General features: G+C 42.2%; 1 protein-coding gene across 1 annotated transcript in view; it reads left to right on the forward strand.

Moving 5' to 3' along the window:
* The window catches only part of SCAMP1 (secretory carrier membrane protein 1), an 87,374-nt gene that overhangs the window by 23,170 nt on the left and 50,620 nt on the right, over positions 1–13,584 (forward strand). Inside the window, exon 3 of the mRNA XM_006119131.4 lies at positions 13,389–13,487. Coding sequence (XP_006119193.3) covers positions 13,389–13,487 — 99 coding nt within the window. The remainder of the gene's footprint in view (positions 1–13,388; positions 13,488–13,584) is intronic.

A 13,584-nucleotide genomic window follows, 5' to 3' on the forward strand; every position in this document is an offset into this window, starting at 1 on the left:
TTCCCTAAATAGAAGAACTAGAGGAAACCAAATGAAATTAATGGGTAGCATGTTTAAAACGAATAAAAGAAAGTTCTTCTTCACACAGCGTGTAGTCAACCTGTGGAACTGCTTGCCAGAGGAGGCTGTGAAGGCTAGGACTATAACAGAGTTTAAAGAGAGGCTAGATAATTTCATGGAGGTTAGGTCCATAAAAGGCTATTAGCCAGGGGATAAAATGGTGTCCTTGGCCTCTGTTTTTCAGAGGCTGGAGAGAGATGGCAGGAGACAAATCGCTCGATCATTGTCTTCGGTCCACCCTCTCTGGGGCACCTGGTGCTGGCCAGAGGATACTGGGCTAGAAGGACCTTTGGTCTGATCCAGTACGGCCGTTCTTATGTTCTAAAAAGCTGAGTTATGCTGAAGTATAATAGGGCATAGACTTGTGGGCACCACTATTGTGGTCTGTAGCCGTGATGTTCTAAAATAAGAGACCTCTATTGTGTAATAGAAAATAACCTGCAGTGGCAACTGTCAAGTCTTAAGTTTCGCTTTCTGTATTGTATACTTGAGTGACAGCTTTTAAACCTAGTTAACTACTTAAAGAAGCCATAAGAATAAGATAAGCTAAACTTAATTTTCTAGTAATAAGTAGCGAGCTTGGGAATTTACTTGTCAGATCACACTTACACTAAAAGGCATAGTGTCTTGATGAATGATGCAGTGCAAAGTGAATTAAGTTATTAACCAGTTATTCCACTCAGCCATATTTACGTCTTCATCTATATCATTTTCTCCCAGTAAGCAGTTTTCCTTTTGATGCTTCATTCATAGAATCATAGGACTGGAAGGGACCTCAAGAGGTCATCGAGTCCAGCCCCCCGCCCTCAAGGCAGGACCAAGCTCCATCTACACCATCCCTGACAGATGTCTATCTAACCTGTTCTTAAATATCTCCAGAGAGGGAGATTCCACCACCTCCCTTGGCAATTTATTCCAATATTTGACCACCCTGACAGTTAGGAATTTTTTCCTAATGTCCAATCTAAACCTCCCCTGCTGCACTTTAAGCCCATTACTCCTTGTCCTGTCCTCAGAAACCAAGAGGAACAAATTTTCTCCTTCCTCCTTGTGACACCCTTTTAGATATTTGAAAACCGCTATCATGTCCCCCCTTAATCTTCTTTTTTCCAAACTAAACAAGCCCAGTTCATGAAGCCTGGCTTCATAGGTCATGTTCTCTAAACCTTTAATCATTCTTGTCGCTCTTCTCTGTACCCTTTCCAATTTCTCCACATCTTTCTTGAAATGTGGCACCCAGAACTGGACACAGTACTCCAGCTGAGGCCTAACTAGTGCAGAGTAGAGCGGCAGAATGACTTCACGAGTTTTGCTTACAACACACCTGTTGATACAACCTAGAATCATATTTGCTTTTTTTTTTGCAACAGCATCACACTGTTGACTCATATTCAACTTGTGGTCCACTATGATCCCTAGATCCCTTTCCGCCATGCTCCTTCCTAGACAGTCGCTTCCCATCTTGTATGTATGGAACTGATTGTTCCTTCCTAAGTGGAGCACTTTGCATTTCTCTTTATTAAACCTCATCCTGTTTACCTCTGACCATTTCTCTAACTTGCTAAGGTCATTTTGAATTATGGCCCTATCCTCCAAAGAAGTTGCAACCCCACCCAGTTTGGTATCATCTGCAAACTTAATAAGCGTACTCTCTATCCCAATATCTACATCATTGATGAAGATATTGAAGAGTACGGGTCCCAAAACAGACCGTTGCGGAACTCCACTTGTTATCCCTTTCCAGCAGGATTTAGAACCGTTAACAACAACTCTCTGACTACGGTTATCCAGCCAATTATGCACCCACCTTATCGTGGCCCTATCTAAGTTATATTTGCCAAGTTTATCAATAAGAATATCATGCGAGACCGTATCAAATGCCTTACTAAAGTCTAGGTATATGACATCCACCGCTTCTCCCTTATCCACAAGGCTCGTTATCCTATCAAAGAAAGCTATCAGATTAGTTTGGCATGACTTGTTCTTCACAAACCCATGGTGGCTATTCCCTATCACTTTATTACCTTCCAAGTGTTTGCATATGATTTCCTTAATTACCTGCTCCATTATCTTCCCTGGGACAGACGTTAAACTGACGGGTCTGTAGTTTCCTGGGTTGTTCTTATTCCCCTTTTTATAGATGGGCACAATATTTGCCCTTTTCCAGTCTTCTGGAATCTCCCATGTCTGCCATGATTTTTCAAAGATCATAGCTAAAGGCTCAGATACCTCCTCTATCAGCTCCTTGAGTATCCTGGGATGCATTTCATCAGGACCTGGTGACTTGCTGACATCTAACTTTCCTAAGTGATTTTTAACTTGCTCTTTGTGTATCCTATCTTCTAAACTTACCCTCTCTCTGCTTGTATTCACTACGTTAGGCACACCTCCAGACTTCTCGGTGAAGACCGAAACAAAGAAGTCATTGAGCATCTCTGCCATTTCCAAGTTTCCTGTTACTGCTTCTCCCTCCTCACTGGGCAGTGGGCCTACCCTGTCCTTGGTCTTCCTCTTGCTTTTAATGTATTTATAAAAGGTCTTCTTGTTTCCCTTTATGCCTGTAGCTAGTTTGATCTCATTTTGTGCCTTTGCCTTTCTAATCTTGCCCCTGCATTCCCGTGTTGCTTGCCTATATTCATCCTTTGTTATTTGTCCTAGTTTCTACTTTTTATATGACTCCTTTTTTATTTTGAGATCATGCGAGATCTCCTTGTTAAGCCAAGCTGGTCTTTTGCCATATTTTCTATCTTTCCTACACAGCGGAATTGTTTGCTTTTGGGCCCTTAACAACGTCTCTTTGAAATACTTCCAACTCTCCTCAGTTGTTTTTCCCTTCAGTCTTGCTTCCCATGGGACCTTACCTACAAGTTCTCTGAGCTTATCAAAATCTGCCTTCCTGAAATCCATTACCTCAATTGTGCTGGTCTCCCTTCTACCTTTCCTTAAGATCATGAATTCTATTATTTCATGATCACTGTCCCCTATACTGTCTTCCACTTTCAAGTTCTCAACTAGTTCCTCCCTATTTGTTAAAACCAAATCCAGAACAGCTTCTCCTCTGGTAGCTTTTTCAACCTTCTGAAACAGAAAGTTGTCTCCAGTGCAGTCCAGAAACTTATTGGATAGCCTGTGCCCAGCTGTGTTAGTTTCCCAACATATGTCTGGATAGTTGAAGTCCCCCATCACCACCAAATCTTGGGCTTTGGATAGTTTTGTTAATTGTTTAAAAAAGGCCTCATCCACCTCTTCCACCTGGCTAGGTGGCCTGTAGTAGACTCCTAGCATGATATCACCCTCATTTTTTACCCCTTTTAGCTTAACCCAGAGACTCTCTACACAGCTATCTCCTACGTTCATCTCCACTTCAGTCCAAGTGTGTACATTTTTAATATACAAGGCAACCCCTTCTCCCTTTTTTCCCTGTCTGTCCTTCCTGAGCAAGCCGTACCCGTCCATACCAACATTCCAATCATGCATCCCATCCCACCAGGTTTCTGTAATACCAATGATATCATAGTTGTATTTATTGGTTAGCAATTCCAGTTCTTCCTGCTTATTACCCATACTTCTTGCATTTGTATATAGGCATCTAAGATACTGATTTGATCTTGCCTCCCTGTTGTGCCCTGACCCTCTTTTCTCCTTGCCATTATAGGCCATAGTCCCCCCCATTTCCAACCCATCTCCCAGTCCCGCACATTTAGCACTTACCTGTTGGCTTTGCTCACCTGTCCCCGTCGAACCTAGTTTAAAGGTTAGGGTTAGGGTATCTAGTCTTGTAACTAGTCTTTGCATCATCTTGAACTTCTTACACTGGACATGTTTTTCTTTTTTACCCCGGGAATGAATTTTTTCATAATATTCCCAGATAGAGACTTTCTTATGCCCAGAAGCCATGACAGTTTTTCTGTGGCAAAAGTGATGGGGAATTTAGGAAGCTGTGCTCTTGCTGAATATTACCTTCACTTTTTCTTTGCAGTTCATTCCATTGTTCCTGTCCTAGGTATTGTCTCAGTGCTTTCCTATCTATTCATAGAATCATAGACCAGGGAGACACCTTAGAAAGCCATCAAGTCCAGACGCTTGCCCAAAGCAGGACCAATCCCAATTAAACCAACCCAGCTAGGGTTTTGTCAAGACAGGACTTAAACACCTCTAGGGATGGAGACTCCACTACTTCCCTAGGTAACTCATTCCAGTGCTTCACCACCCTCCTAGTGAAATAGTTTTTCCTTATATCCAACCTGGACCTCTCCCACCTCAACTTGAAACCATTGTTCCTTGTTCTGCCATCCATTGCTACTGTGAACAGCCTTTCTCCAGCCTCTTTGGAACCTCCCTTCAGGAATTTGAAGGCTGCTATCAAATTCCCCCCTCACTCTTTTTTTTTCTGCAGACTAAATAGACCCAAGTCCCTCAGCCTCTCCTCGTAGGTCATGTGCTTCAGCCCCCTAATCATTTTGGTTTCCCTCCGCTGGACCCTCTCCAATGCATCCACATCCTTTTTGTAGTGGGGGGCCCAGAACTGGACACAGTACTCCAAATGTGGCCTCACCAGAACTGAATAAAGAGGAATAATCACATCTCTGGATTTACTGGCAATGCTCCTATTAATGCAACCTAATATGCCATTAGCCTTCTTGGCTACAAGGGTACACTGTTGACTCATGTCCAGCTTCTCATCCACTGTAACCCCCAGGTCCTGTTCTACATAACTGCTATTTAGCCAGTTGGTCCCTAGTCTGTAACAAAGCTTGGGATTCTTCCATCTCAAGTGCAGGACTCTACACTTGTCCTTTTTGAACCTCATCAGATTTCTTGTGGCCTAATCCTTCAATTTGTCTAAATCACTCTGGATTCTATCCCTTCCCTCCAGCATGTCTACCTCTCCTCCTAGCTTAGTGTCATCTGCAAATTTGCTGAGGGTGCAATCCATCCCCCTCATCCAGGTCATTAATAAAGATGCTGAACAAAACTGGTCTCAGAACCGAACGTTGGGGCACTCCACCTGATACCGACTGCCATCCTGACATCGAACCGTTGATCACTACCCACTGGGACCAACCTTCCAGCCAGCTTTCTATCCATCTTACCATCCATTTAGCCAATTCAAATTGCCTTAATTTACTGGCAAGAATGTTGTGGGAGACCGTATCAAAAGCCTTGCTAAAGTCAAGGTATATCACATCAACTGACTTCGCCATGTCCACAGAGGCAGTTACCTCATCATAGAAGCTAATCAGATTGGTCAGGCACAACTTGCCCTTCATGAATCCATGCTGACTATTCTTGATCACTTTCCCCTCTTCCAAGTGCTTCAAAATGGATTCCTTGAGGATCCCCACCATGATTTTTCCAGTGACTGAGGTAAGACTGACCGGCCTATAGTTCCATGGATTGTCTTTCTTCCTTTTCATAAAGATGGGCACTAGATTTGCCTTTTTCCAATCATCCGGGATCTCTCCTGATCTCCACGATTTTTCAAAGATAATGGCTAAAGGCTCCTCAATTACATTTGCCAACTCCCTCAGTACCCTCAGATGTATTAAGTCCGGACCCATGGATTTATTTACTTTTAGCTTTTCTAAATAGTTCCTAACCTGTTCTTTCCCCACCAAGGGCTGTCCACCTTCATCCCATATTGCGACACTTAGCGCATTAGTCAGGGAACGGACCTTGTCCGTGAAGACAGAGGCAAAGAAAGCATTAAGTACTTCAGCTTTCCCCACATCATCTGTCACTAGGTTACCACCCTCATCCACTCGGGGCCCCACACCCTCTCTGATTACCATCTTCTTGCTAACAGGCCTGTAGAAACCATTCTTATTATCCTTCACATCCCTTGCGAGTTGCAATTCCAATTGCACTTTTGCCTTCCTGATAATTCCCCTGCATTCTCTAGCTATACATTTATACTCCTCCCTAGTGATCTATCCAAGTTTCCACTTTTTGTAAGCTCCCTTTTTGTGCTTAAGTTCACTAAGGATTTCTCCGGTGAGCTAATCTGGTCTCCTACCATATTTGCTTCTCTTGCTATGCATTGGAATGGTTTCTTTCTGTGCCTTCAATAAGTCGTCTTTAAAATATTGCCAGCTCTCCTGCGCTCCTTTCCCCTTCATGTTAGCATCCCAGGGGATTCTGCCCATCAGGTCTCTGAGGGAGTTGAAATCTGCTTTTCTGAAGTTCAAGGTGTGTATTTTACTATTCTCTTCTCTTCCTTTGGTCAGGATCCTGAAATCTACCATTTTGTGATCACTGCTTCCTAGGTTGTCACCCACTTCTGCTTCCCCTATTAGCTCCTCCCTGTTTGTGAGCAGCAGGTAAAGCTGCGCACAGCCTCTGGGATCCTGCAGCACTTGTACCAAGAAGTTATCCCCAACGTTCTCCAAAAACTTCCTGGATTGTCTGTGTACTGCCATATTGGTCTACCAACAGATGTCGGGATGATTAAAGTCCCCCATGAGAACCAGGGCCTGCGATCTGGAAGCTTCTCTCAGTTGTCCAAAGAAAGCCTCCTCTATCTCATCCATCTGATTCGGCGGCCTGTAGCAGACACCAACCACAACATCTCTGCTGTTGCTTACTCCTCTAAACTTGACCCATAGGCTGTCAACAGGCTTTTCTCCCTCTATATACTGGAGTTCTGAGCAATCATAGTGCTCTCTTACATACAACTCCTCCTTTTCTCCCCTGCCTGTTCTTCCTGAATAGTTTATACCCTTCCATGACAGCGCTCCAGTCATGCGAGTCATCCCACCAAGTCTCTGTTATCCCAATCAAATTGTAGTTCTTGGATTGGGACAGGGACTCCCAATTCTTCCTGTTTGTTACCCAGGCTTCTCACATTGGTGTACAAACACCGTAGATAACCAGTTCATCGCCCTACAGTCTGCATTCGAATCACGGGTCCTCCTTTGTTGCTCGTTCCTCTTTTCATTTCTTCCCAGTATCTGACTCCCCTCAAGGTTTTCGTCACTGTCCCCCAACGAACTTAGTTTAAAGCCCTCCTCACCAGATTTGTTGTCTCTCTCTGTCTTAAGACAGTGTCTTAATTCCAGCTCTGCGTGGCCAAGCTTCACCACCACATAAGCACAGAACAAAAACAATCCTATCCAGCCTGTGTTTGTCTTTTCACATTATTTGTTTTTTAATCTTCAGAGTAACAAATTGAAACCCCGGAACTATCAAGAGGCGAGAGCTAGTAGTTAGGCTGGACAGACTATAGCCATTAATTCATTTTTATTAGACTATAAGTACATATGTAGCATGTTTGTGACTAGATTTAAAACATGTTGTTTTAAATTAAAAATATAGTTTATTTTTAAAAATAAATCAAATTTAAATAAAAAATGCAATTTTTAAAAATCTGTTTTTATTCACCCTTGTTTTCATTGTTATTGAGTGGTTGTGTATCTTACGGTCTTTGGACAAATGCTGTTGGGCGCATTCTAGATGGTTTTGAGAAACAAAGCCAGTTTTTATTAGTTTTATTCTGTTATGAACTATTTCTCTTATTAACTGATATGAAAAGCTAAAAGATGATAAATGTACATTTCTTAAAGCAAATATTTTGTGCATTCTTGCACACATACGTGCTCCCCCTCCAGCAACAGTGACTCTGGAACAAGACCTCGCTCTTTCTTTTTCTTTCCTTGTCTCACTTGAATAATCCCTTCCCTAATAAGCAAAGTTGTCACATTTTTCTGCAAATGATCTTAAATAAATAGCTCATGTTGACAATAACATTGTTCAGTATATCAGATATCATTATTCTAACATAAAAACAGCCATACTGGGTCAGACCAAAGGTCCATCTAGTCCAGTATCCTGTCTACCAACAATGGCCAATGCCAGATGCCCCAGATCTGAGGAAGTGGGTCTGGCCCACGAAAGCTCATCATCTAATAAACCATCTTGTTAGTCTTTAAAGTGCTACATTGTCCTGCATTTTGCTTCAACTACCCCAGACTAACACGGCTACATTTCTATCACTATTCTAGATGCCCCAGAGGGAGTGAACAGAAACAGGTAATCATCAAGTGATCTATTTTCTGTTATCCATTTCCAGCCCCTGACAAACAGGCTAGGGAAATCATTCTGTCCATTCTGGCTAATGAGTATTGATGGTCCTAACCTCCACTAATTTATCTAGTTCTTTTTTTTGAACTCTGGAACATCTGGCATTGGCCACTGTTGGAAGAAAGATACTGGACTAGATGGATCTTTGGTCTGACCTAGTGTGGCCATTCTTATGCCTAGATTGTGAGAGGTTAACTAGTAAGCATCACTCTTAATGCGTGATGCTTAGTGGTTCCGGTTAACTGGTGAGGGCTGGAGCAGCTCCTTGCCCACCGCGTGAGGGAGCTACCCCAATCCTGTGGGCCCCGTTGCAGACAGGCTGCTCTGGTGGGCTTGGGCGCCCAATGGGCAGGGGCTGCTTTGGCCTGTCCTGGCCGGACGAGCCCCTGCCTATTGTGGGCTGGGCTAGAGTGTCTCCCAATTCTTCCCACTTTAATCTGTTAACTGATTTTAAAATGGGATTTTACATCTCTAATACAAATGGAAGCTACGTCTAGACTTTCATATTTCATTATAAACTCTTTGCGGTGGGAGCTTCTTATGAATGGGTACTGTGTACACAATGAGGTTTTGATCTTCAGTTGGCTTTGAGGTGTTAATATAATACAAACAACAGTCTTGGTCATATTATACCTTCCTGTCACACATACTTGAGGCTTCTTTCCTGTATGTTTTGGAAACATTTGTATGATTTGTCATGCCAACAGAGTATTACTGAATTACAATAGCCCCACACACCATTTTTAGGTGAGGTGACACAGAAAGAGAATGTGTTGAGAACAGTTACACTTGAATGTAAATGTGAAGTATTTTTAGAGATATGTGCAGGAATTTTGGTAACCTAGAGAGAGAATTGATTAGTATATGCTAATTTATGCAGAAAGTGGGGAAAAAAGATGTCAGTTATTCTTGGAGTGTTTACAAAGTTATCTTTAATCAAAGCTTGCAAACAAGCTTTGATACTTAATATACCTAATGGATCCCATAAATCCTATGTAATGTTAAATTATCAGATGAGAACAAGTGTTCCCTGCAAACTGTGCGCTTGTGCTTCTGTTTAGAAGAGTGCCAAATGTTAGATTTTGTTTCTTCTAGTGGTGCATGTTCTCATATGCCTCAGTGTACATAAACATTTATTCTGCACATTGATACAAAAATCCACACGTGGATGTAAAAGATTAGAGGGAGCACTGATTATGTTGTTGACTGTTTGGTTTAACACAGTGCTATACTCGGTTTGGTGGGGATTTTTTGGTCTTTGCTACTTCCTGACTGTGTAATTCCAGTTCTAAATGAGGTATGGTTTTGACCCGAGAGTTTGTAACTCTGGTGTTAGTAATTCTGAGGTTCTACTGTACAAGGATTATACCACACATATTCAGAAAGAGGAGCCTGTAAGGTTTCTAGCATTGAAAGTTGCACTGCTGTTTGTTAGCTGAAGAGAATAAACTGTAATCTTTTGACCTTAACCTACCCACCTAGTGTTAGTTCAAGTCCTATCTTCAATAGAAATTTGGGAAATATAAGGCACTATTTCTGTGGTGTGTAGAAGATTAAGAGGATGTGGGAGGGATATGGAAATTGTGAGAGAGGAATATCACATTCCCACAAAGCTTATTTGGTAACTGTTAGAAGCAAACTAATTATGAAGATAATTTAAGTGTCTACAATGCAGGGGTGAGCAAAATACGGCCTGTGAGCCAGATCCTGTCTGTTAAACATTTGCCTCTGGTCCCCCTTGACCCTCTGGCCTGCTAAAAGTCCTGCAGCTCAGTAGGGTGCTCAAGCTGACAGGCCGGTTGCCTGCTGTGGTCCCAGAAGTGCTGCTCCCAGAAGTGGCTGGCTGTTGCTAGCAAGCATGCCTCTGTGCTCCTTGGGGAGAGAGGCACAGCGGGTCTCTACGTGCTGCCTCTGCCCCCAGCACTATCCTCATAGTTCCTGTTGGTCGTAAACAGGCCAATAGCAGCTGCAGGAGGTGGTGCTTACGGGCTTCATGCAGACCTGCAGTCCCCTTCCCCAGGAGAGGTGTGCAGATACAGGTATGCCAACAGCATCCAAACACTTGTAGCAGCCAGCATGGTGTGCAGTTAGCCTGCCTTCCTGAGTGTCCCGTTGTGCCAGCTGGCACAGTGGTAAGGGCCAAAGCCTGCCGCTGACACCCCTTCTGCACTCCAAATCTTTCTGCAGGACAGAATTCTGTCCAACACTCAAATTCCCTCCCAGATTCCATTCCCTCTTTTGCACCCCAGTCTTCTGCCCGGAGATGTGTCCTGCACCCAGAACTCCATCCCAAACCCCACACCTCCACCATTAATATAATAGAAAAGAGTGGTTGGTGGCCATTTACCAAAATTCTTGGAGTGGCCTACTTCTGCTATAATGCCTGAAATTGATAAGTTGTAAAAGCAAGTGTTGATGGACATGATGAATATCAAACCATGATTTTTGGATTGGAAAAATTGAATGAGAGGGTATATTAATCATTTAAGTCCTAAGTCTGAGCTCATATAAGTCCTAAGATTACTGTTAAATAGTCTTAGTCCTATTTATTGTATAAATCATTTCTAATTTCTGGGCTTTCTATAACTGAAAACTAGACTTGCCCCAGTTCATATCCGAATCAGACTACTATTTTGTTACTTATCGTTTATTTATAAAATTCTATGTTGCATCTCTGGCAAGCAATGTACTATATAGATAATATTTTATCAGGGTGCATTGATTTAGTTCAAGGCAATTTAAATAATTGATTTAAATCACGACTGAAGTCAGCAAGAAAAAAGTTATTTAAATCAAGTTTCCCACTGATATTACTTCACGTATTTCTTAAACAAGGGTGCAGGTCTCCTCACTAAAACATGTTAATTTATAGCTGAGTACATAATTTTACATTGTCTAAGAGGGTATACTTGTGTAATTTTTTTTAGATATCTTGATTTTTATTAATTTAAAGAATAGTTAATAATCCTCATTAGCTGTGTTAAGCTACAGATCTAGCAGCAGTACATTAGGAATGGTAAGAACTAAATCATGCACTCAAATACAGTAGGGCCTATATGTTAACAAAACTAACCTTAAATATAAAATAGATGTTTCATATTTGCAATTGCAGCAGTCTCCTGAGTTGCCAGTTGATGGTTGACCTTAAGCTTTTTTGAAAATTTTCAGGTTTTATTAACGCTAACAGCCAAGTCCTCAAAACACTAAATATACAGTATTCTTAAAACTTCTACAACTAGCTCTCATCTTCCCCTTTCCCACTGTCACTTTGATGCAGGTATGATTCCAAGTTACCAAAGGAGCTAAGATTGATTGTACTTAGAGTGCACTTAATTTTGGAGTATGCTTGCCCCATTGAAAACAAGTGTAGGATGGGGTTCCTTTGGGAAAACTGAGGTATGCAGGGCCAGGAGACTTCTCCTGCTCCCTTGCTCACAGACCCTGATTGACCGTTCATGAAGTATTTGCTCCTGCCCCTGGCACCTAGAGAGAATCACCAGCTGTTTTAAAATAGCTTGTAGTTCCCTCCTAGGTGCTGCAGTGGGAGGAGACTTTGTGGCTCCTCCTCCCCCAGCCCTAAGTCCCTCACCCTCTGTCCCTACCCTGCCAGTGGAGTGCAGTGGCTAGAGAGAACCACTGACTATTGCAAACATCTGGCAATTCTCTCTGATGCTACACCCTTCTGGCACAGGGAGGAGACTTCATGTGCTTTCCCCACTCCCAGGCCAATCAGCGCCTGAGGGTGGGAGGAGCGCATAAAGTGTCTCATGCCCTGCCCCTTCTGGTGCCATGTGTCTCTGGCAGGGGAGGAAACTTCATGTGCTCCCCAGTCCCCAGATCTTGATTGGCCTGGGGACAAGAGAGGTGACTGTGGACTGGATCCACTGGCTTGGCAGGCCAGATCCGGCCCTCAGAGGCTGTCCTGCCTGCCCTGGTGTAAGGGAATATAGGAAGCTGTGTATGTGCTGAATAATATCTTCCCTTTTTCTTTTCAGTCAGCTCCACTCCACTGTTCCTGTCTATTCTGCCTCCATCCTTTCTTATATAGTGTGTCTCTGTCTTTAGACAATATCTTAACTCTGTCATGCTTGACCCAGGTCCGCCATCTATAAGTCCATAACACAAATAATCCTATCCAGCCTGTGTCTGCATTTGCGCATGTTAATCTGCTAAGAAACAGCCCAGAATTTTCAAGAAGCAAGATCTTCTAGTTAATCTGGACAGACTAGAGCCATTAATTCATTTTTATGAGACTGTAAATGTAGGGTAGCAGGTTTAAAAGTAATAAAAGAAAGTTCTTCACACAGCGTGTAGTCAACCTGTGGAACTCCTTGCCAGAGGAGGCTGTGAAGGCTAGGACTATAATAGAGTTGAAAGAGAAGCTAGATAATTTCATGGAGGTTAGATCCATAAAAGGCCAGGGGATAAAATGGTGTCCTTGGCCTCTGTTTGTCAGAGGTTGGAGAGAGATGGCAGGAGACAAATCGCATGATCATTGTCTTTGGTCCACCCTCTCTGGGGCACCTGGTGCTGGCAACTGTCGGCAGACAGGATACTGGGCTAGAAGGACCTTTGGTCTGACCCAGTACGGCCGTTCTTATGTTCTTAGGTGTAGCATATTTTTTTATAAAATTTAATTGTAATTCTGATTTTTATATGAGAAATTTAGTATTTTATTGATTTAAAAATTAAACAATTTAAATCTAAAAATCGGATTTAAATGTCTGATTTTTAATTTATAAAAACAATTATTGATTTTTAATCCATCTGTATTTTATCATAGAAAAAGGAATTTTTTTCTAAATATTGGAAATACAGGCTGAACCTCTGTAGTCCTGCACCCTTTGGTACATTAACATCTGTGATCATACATGATTTTTAGTTTTCTGGATGTCCACTTATGGATGAGGCCAAGTTTTCTGTGGTCCCATGAAATTTGTTCATGGCCACCCCTCCTGGCTCTGTGTTCTGTGCTGTTATTTAGCTCTAATTTACCCCTAAATGTCTTCTAAGAGGCTAGTAAGCAGTGGAACTGCTGCTAGACAAATTGACCTCCCATGATCCAGCAAATTCTCTGCATCGGCACTGGTCAGGCCCCGAGGGTGCTCAACTGGAGAGGTTCCGCCTGTACTGCAAATAGGTTTTTTTTTATTTTATGTCCTTAAAATAAGTACACTAGATAATATGTTAGTCGACTTAGTATAAAATGTTTATAAATGTGTCTTATAATTTTCACTTTCTTTTTTTAGCCTCCACCAGGAAATGTGAAAATGCCTAATGCACCCAGTACACAACCAGCTATAATGAAACCAACAGAAGAACCTCCTGCTTACACACAAATAGCAAAGGTTTGTGTATAACATTTTGGAAATGTACTAATTGTGAAAAGTTATAACTGCATATTGAAAAATGTATTAGGCCAACATTAATTTTATAAAGTAGCAT

This window comes from Pelodiscus sinensis, chromosome 6 (assembly GCF_049634645.1).
Source record: "Pelodiscus sinensis isolate JC-2024 chromosome 6, ASM4963464v1, whole genome shotgun sequence".
In the NCBI taxonomy this organism is placed as follows: Eukaryota; Metazoa; Chordata; order Testudines; family Trionychidae; genus Pelodiscus; species Pelodiscus sinensis.